This window comes from Chrysochloris asiatica, unplaced genomic scaffold, assembly GCF_000296735.1.
Source record: "Chrysochloris asiatica unplaced genomic scaffold, ChrAsi1.0 scaffold00196, whole genome shotgun sequence".
Taxonomy (NCBI): Eukaryota; Metazoa; Chordata; class Mammalia; order Afrosoricida; family Chrysochloridae; genus Chrysochloris; species Chrysochloris asiatica.
In genome coordinates this window covers 5,151,079-5,158,821 of record NW_006408714.1, presented here as the reverse complement: position 1 = coordinate 5,158,821, position 7,743 = coordinate 5,151,079, and the positions used below count along the sequence as shown (strand labels likewise).

The window sequence follows — 7,743 nt, the reverse complement described above, 5'->3', positions numbered from 1 at the left end:
TTTTATAATATTAGGAAAATAAAATTAAAAGGTCGTGCTAGAAAGAATTAGGTAAATACACTGTAGTCTCTCAAAATATACATTGAATTCATTTCAAAACAAAGATAGTGACTTATCAGGCAGTAGTCAGTATATTAAGGGATGTGCCCATCTGTAAATATTGTAATTCATTTTATGATACTTATTTTTAGAATCCTACAGCTTTTCAGGGTGTAAGGGAATGTCATTTCTAACCTGGCTCTAGTGAATAATCTATGTGGCACTCTTTCTTCCTGTTTGTGTATCTGTGGAGTAAAACTATTACCAATGTCCTCAGAGTTTCTTTTCATCCTCTTTATTTCAATGTATCTGTACATTGCTTGACACATAGTAGGGCCTTTAATGCTATATGACTCTTATCTAATAACAAACGTTTCCTTTTTGCTGTCACATATGAAGAGACTTCCTAAGAAAACAAAATATAATTGAGCATCATAATAGAAGGCCAAAATCATAAAAGGGCCGTGACATGAATGGGAATATTTCTTTTACTAGTCAGAAAAAAATTAAATGACAAAACTAAGCTTTGAGGCATACTGATTATTTTCTTTGGACAAAGAACATGCTCTTTATTCACAGACTTCAGAAAAGAAATGTTTGCAATGCTTGTCACAATCTAAATGTGCTTCAAGAACTTCATTAAGATCATTGGGAGAAACATTGACAGAAGACTTTGGGCTTTGTTTTGTATTTCCCTTTCAGCACTAAGAAATGTCACCTAAGTCAGTAATGGACAACCTCCCCTTTGCTAGGATGAAGTTTGCACAGTGAGGGGCATTGTTTTGTTTTTTTCCTTTCAGCACTGAGAAATGTCATCTAAGTCAGTAGTGGACAATTTCTCCTTTGCTAGGATGAAATTTGCACAGTGATAGAATGCAATTGTAGAAAATGTTAAGAGCCAGAATAGGACCTAATATGCAAAAACTACTCCTTTGTGATATATGATTTTGGAGAAATTTATAGCATTTCTAAATTGTTTTTGTTTGAGAATAAATGCAACAAACAACAACAATGAAAACCAACTCCTGGTTTTCAATCCTTCATCTTTTGTCTAGAAACAAAAATAGAAGTGATATAAAAGATCTTAATTAAAAGGCAGTGAATATACATTAAACAGAATTTCAAAACCTTGACATCCTATTTATGCAAATAGATAGCTGATTATGAGTGTAGTCTATCCTAGTACCTGCTTTGGCCACACATTTATTTCTAGGATAATTAGGACCAAAAGAGGATAATTTTTTGAAATTTTGTTTAATGTTTATATAGGGTTTACCAAAACACAAGACTATAAATCATTAAAAATGACCATTTACTCTGCTTAAACTACTCGTAACTATTTCTGATATAATAATTCATTTCCTGTGCAAAATTATCATGAGTAAGGAACTAAGTAAGTGTGAAGGATCTAGATCTTGGTACTTTACAGAGAATCAGTGGGTGTTGGATCTTAAGTGGGTTGGAGAATTGTGGATTCTTGCCCGTTTATGCTGCTCACTTGCTGTCATTTGGTCAAGGCTGCTTAACCTCCTAGAGCATCAGTTTTCTGTCTATAAAACAAATAATTATATACTTTTGAAAAAAGCAATGCACAACACCTCCCAAGTTATTGTCTCAGAAAATAATAATCAAAGGCAAAAATCAAGCAAATTACATGAAAAGTCTAGATTCAGATTTCAAGATGAGAAAATTTTCAAATCTTTAGGGGAAACAGGTAAAGATAATTAAGCAGGTAGAGTTCCTGGTTGGTACAAACAGTTAATGTACTCTAGGGCTAACGCAAAGATTGGAAGTTTGAGTCCACTCACAGGGAGGAAGAAAGGCCTGGCAACTTCCTTCCCAAAAGTCAGCCATTGAAAACCTTCTGGAGCACAGTGCTGCACTTGGAGTCACAAGGAGTCAGAGTCAACAAAACAGCAACTGTTTGTTTATATGTATGTACACTCACTCTCTCTCACACACACTCAAACAACAAACCTTTCAGAGCTGAGCAAAAATATTGATGCCTCTTCCAACCATGATTCCTATTCAAGTTAAGAGAATTTTACTGGATGTAGCAAACTCCCAGCAACCTCAGTTACTTACAAAATACTATTGTGAAAATCCATTTGCCTTGGTAAGTGAAAGTGAGCCTAGGTATTTTGTAAAAGTCTTTTCTGAGTAATCCTCAGGTGTTGACTGTGTTAAGATAGTTGGCCTAAATCTATCTGCCTTCAATATAGGAGAGGCACAGGTGTGGTGCTGTGGGTCAGCACTGGACTGCAAACCACAAGGTCAGCAGTTCAAATTCACCATCTGCTCCTTAGAAACCCTATATAGGGTGGCTATGAGTCGGAACTGACTCGCAGGCACTTAACAATTATTAAAGTTCAGTATCATTCTGTTGCATGTTGGAGTCACTTTGCTGTTAGTAGAGAGTCATTAAAGAATCTGCAAGCTACAGATGTGTCTACATGATCTGTAAACTGCAGGCTGAAAAGTACTTGTTATTTTTTTCTTAAGAGTTAATTAATTGTTCAAAACTGTGCTGACTGGGGTTTATTTCTGGTTGAAATCATCTGTTTACCAAAACACTGCAAATAAATTTAGGCATTCTACCAGAGGCATTCATACCAAGGTGTTTAGAGGCAATTCTTAAAAGTTATTTGTAAGACTTGTTGTTAACTCATATCGATTCCAACTCATAGAGACTCTATATAGGGTTCCCAAGGAGCAGCTGGTAGGTCTGAACTGCTGACCTTGTGGTTCCCAGTCCAATGCTGATTCAATAGCACTAAAAGTTTGTATGTGTCAAAATTTCAACAGTAAGCAAAACCACTCTCTGGAACAGTGGCAGAAAGTATCAGATGCTGTTGGGACACTGGCCTTGGGACACTGGCCTTTGCAATGTTTGGGTATTTTTGTTTTTCACAGTAGTCCAAATTTTAGAAGCAGACAGTAGAAGAAGCACACACAAGAACTTGAGGAAAGGGGCACACACAATAAATTTTTTTAAAAACCCTGATAAGTTTTATTTTAAAGGGAAATATTATGCTATTGTGTGTGTGTGAAATACCAGCCTCTTGTTGTTGTTGTTAAGTGCCTTTGAGTCGATTCCGACCCATAGTAACCCTGTATAGGGTTTCCAAGGAGCAGCTAGTGAGCTTGAACCGCCAACCTTGCAGTTCAAATGGCTTTGCAGTCTGGTACATTAACCCACAGCGCCACACCAGGACTCTAATACCAGTCTAGAAGTTAGGAAATCTTGATCCTAGTTCAAACAAATCACATAAATAATCTGGGCTTCTGTATCCTCATATTTAAAATGAAAACATGATACCATTGGCAAGACCAAGGAGTTATAAGCTAAGTGCTGACTACTTTTATCTGCTTTATATTTCAGGGATTCCTCTTAAGATTTTGTTTGATGAATACAATCTGATATTAAAATAAATTTGAAGGTTTCTAGCTGGAAGATGCCCCTTCTACTCTAAAATTCTAGTACTTTCAGTGAGTGTAATAAGCAGAATTACACTTAATTTAATTCTTATTACTCTAATAACTTGGTTTGGAACTGTAGGATAAGTACTGGACTGCTAACCACAAGGTCAGTGGTTCAAACCTACCAGCCACTCCTTGAGAACCCTATACAGGGTCATATGAGTCTGAACCAACTGCACGGTGCTTAACAGTCTAATAACCTTTGAAGTGACTGCAACACATGGCGACCCTATTGTGTATCCGAGTAGACTGTATACAAAGCTGATTATTGGTGTTAAGTACTATTGAGTCAGTTCCGACCCATAGCACCCTGTATAGAGTTTATGAGAAGCAGCTGGTGAGCTTGAACTGCCAAGCTGATTAGCTAGTTTTAAATATTGTTATTTAGCCCATCTCTTATTACTCTGTACAATATCTGATCTTGAAAACTGTTTAATGTTAACTCTAAATCAGTGTTTCTTAGCTTCTTGAGTACATGAATTTGTGAAATCCCTGAACACAAATGTGAAATTTTGTGGATGAGGCATATTCAAAGAGGGTTAAAATAATTCATCAAAATCTCAAAGGTTAAATGAAAGCAGCTAGAGCACAATATTATCACCTGCTCCATCGAGCCAGGAAAGCTGACTTAATCTGATTGGGGTCTTAAAGGCTTTGAGGAGCTGTTTAAGGCACAACCATTGGTTATTCCTCATCTGGCACAAAGAAGAGTGAAGAAAAATAGATGAATTAGTCCAATAGACTAATGAATCCATAAACCTCAGCCTCCACTGCCATAGACCAGAAGAAGTAGATGCTCTGAGAGAAACCACATTAGATAGAGTGGGACAAAAATGTGGAACAAAACTCAAAGACATAAGAATGACCAGATTTACTGGTCAGATAGAGACTGGTAGATTCCTCAAGACTATGACCATTAGTCAGCCTTTAGGCCTGGGACTTATCTTACTACCTTGGATCAGTTTTCAGCCAAATATTAGACAGACAAGTCTCTAAGGTGAACAATAACACTAGGGAGGTATACGCCCCCTAGAACAATCAACTAAGAGAAATCAAAAGGGCAATTTGCCCAAGGACAAAGTTCAGATGGCAGGGTGAATTAGGGAAGAAGGCAAATTGAAACTGGAAACACAAGAAATGGAATAAGTGATATTACACTGGGAGGATTACAAACAGTGACATGTAACAACATAGGTATGAATTGTTGAATGGAAAAGAGATTTGTTCTGTAAATCTTCACCCAATTCTGAAAATCTTCACCATAAGAAGAAGTTAAAAAGGAAAGAAAAACTGACTCAAGTTGATATAGGAGAGGAATTCAAATAGATTTTATGTGTTCTACCATGAAGAGTCCTAGTGTGGCACTGTGGGTTAATAATGCGTTGGACTGCAAAATTGGTTTGAACCACAATGTCGGCAGTTCAAGCTCAGCAGCTGCTCCTCAGAAACTCTATACAGACTTGTCATAGTTGGAGCCAACTCGACTGCACTTAACAACAACAACAGTAGCAGCAAAGAAACTAATTTCCCATATCCCTTTCACAATACATCAGTTTCCCAACATTTCATTGTTGTTTGTAAATGTTAATATTGGGAGAGAAAGGCCTTTGGTGATGATAAAATACACCCTCCCCACTAATCCTATGTTTTCTGATATTTGAAAGAAGTCAGGCTCAAATTCTTGTGTCTTCAAGCCAAACCTCCACAACTCTAATGTGTTTACTAGATAGAAAGAACCACGTATCCTTCAGTTTTTCATTGTGTAGTCTTGGTAACCTAGAGCTCAAGATGGCTCCCGGGCCTGCAGGTAAGTTTTGGTAACCTACATTCTAAAGTAATTAACTAGGAAAAACAATAGTAAAGAAAAGATCAGATCACTGTTTGGCCATTGAAAAACATCTTGCCTTGAAAGTCCCAGATGATGAATGGGGAAGACCAGTTATTTTTGAGTGCATTTTCAATTCAATTTTATATTGAATGTATAATTTACAACATTATAACTCAATAGTAGATATATCCATGGTTTTATAAGCTCTGGTTCATGGGGGAATAACCCACTGGCAGGAATGGCGCATTGCTCTGAGTAAGTAAATGAGACTGTGGGCGCAAGTGATGAGGGCTGTGATGGAACATGAGGTGTCAGAATGAAGCCTCCAGACAGAAAGGACTAAGCAGTTATCTGTCCATAGACCCTGGTTCCCATAACAGGGAAAGCTGAATCCTGGGAATGTGTACCCGTGATCCACTTGCATAGGAACAAACAAGGCTTCTTTCATAAATGTTTGCTAGCTCAGACACTACACACAAAGAATGAAAACAATGGGCCATGAGAAACAAGACAAACAACACCTAGTAGTCTGATTAGAACTGGAAGCTGATTTGAGATGGGCTCCGAATTTAATACTTCTACTTTTCTTCTATTTTAGATGCTGCACAACAAACATGTTATGGTCCGTGTTGGAGGAGGATGGGAAACTTTTGCAGGGTATTTGTTGAAACATGACCCTTGCCGAATGCTGCAGATTTCCCGTGTGGATGGCAAAACGTCCCCCATCCAAAGCAAATCTCCAACCCTTAAGGACATGAGTCCAGACAATTACCTGGTGGTCTCTGCCAATTGTAAGGCTAAGAAAGAGATTAAATGAAACTAGTTGGTTACTCAAAGGGGACTCTTATGATGGCCTGTATCTACATTTCTAGTAGTCAGTTTAGATACTATGCTCTGAAAACTCTTTTGGAAAAAGGCATAACATGAAACATGTCATCATTTTGAAAGATGTTCAAAGAATAGTCCTATTTATTTTGAATGCTTCTGTAGACCTATGAAAAGAAATTTAAATTCAGATTTAAAATAGACAAATTATAGGCAAATTGCTTCTCAATATGTGAGCACAATATTTAGAATATAAACAATATGAGGGACACAGTTCTAGCTAAAGCTAAAAACTGTTATTAGAAGGAAATACTTAGAATATACAGATAAGTCAATAGAAAGTGCCTGCTTTATGTATACAGAGCAAAAGCATCCAGACATTTTTATAACTGCAGGATTTTTAAGAAATGTTTTTAAAAGTGACAATTCTTGTAATAATGTGTTACTAAAAATACTCAACAGCACTGTAAGTAAGTACAGAGTATTCACAGCAGTAATTCTTACTGGGGAGGCCACTTTAGAAAAGTTTACATTTACTTGGAAGATTGCCTTAAATTTTATCTCTTATCTATAACCAAGTATCTGGGGTACTTTTGGAGGCATACAGCAACCCCCTTAGAGAACCACTTGTGAATTGTCTCGTACATTCCTAAGCCCTTGGCTGTGTTTAGACTCATTTAGTGTAATTTACACATATAAGCTGACATACATTTATATTTTGATGGAATAAATTGTACAGTCAAATGTTCATTGACTCCATGTTATTTTCAAGCATTTTCTTAATAAAGTGTATCTTTAGTTAATCCTACTTTGCTATGCTGTCTAGTAAAGTAAGTTCAATGTAGTTAATGATGTTACAGACTTATGTATACCCTTGTATACCTGGGACAGGGCTGTTTTGTGCCAATAAACAGCAGAATATTGTGGCTTGCTGATTTAAGAATTAAAAAGATAAATTTAAAAAATTGTACCTGTCTCTGTATCACTAATTTAATTGGTATCAAGCAGTTTTATTTCTTATGAAATAAAGTTAATCTTCAATTGGTAGTAACTTTCCCAGAGAGTGATGGGAAGAATCAGATTATGAGGGCAAGTCAAAAAGCACTGCTGTAAAATCATAGACACTTTTATTAAACAAAAATATAAAATGTGAAGCTATATCCTCCATCTAGGTCTATACATTTCTGAAGGTGGTGTTTCCATTTCTCTAACCCTGAAGGTTAATGCACAGGATTGCAAGGTCGGTTTGAACTGTCAGCAGTTCAAGCTCACCAACTACTCCTCAGAAACCCTATACAGGGTCGCTATGAGTTGGACTTGACTTGATGGCACTTAACAACAACAACCCTTGTCTAGATAATTCTGCACTCTTCAATTCACACCTTGGGTGACTCAAATCATGCCCCTATAAAATGTTCTTTGAGTTTGTGGGACTGACTTGACAGCTCTTAACAACAACAACAACATGACACACCAAATATAAAAAGCACCAGTCAAAACCCTGTTACTGTCAAGTCAATTTCAACTCATAAAAAGCACTTTCCAAAAGCAAGCCCATTGCTCTTAAGTTG

The 7,743-nt window shown here is 36.8% G+C and overlaps 1 protein-coding gene across 1 annotated transcript in view; it reads left to right on the top strand.

Annotated features, from left to right (window-relative positions):
• The window catches only part of GAS2 (growth arrest-specific 2), a 196,544-nt gene extending 189,414 nt beyond the window's left edge, over positions 1-7,130 (top strand). The window contains exon 8 of the mRNA XM_006872394.1: positions 5,946-7,130. Within this exon, the coding sequence (XP_006872456.1) occupies positions 5,946-6,164 (219 nt within the window). The 3' untranslated portion in view covers positions 6,165-7,130. The remainder of the gene's footprint in view (positions 1-5,945) is intronic.
• Positions 7,131-7,743: the final 613 nt, after the last annotated feature.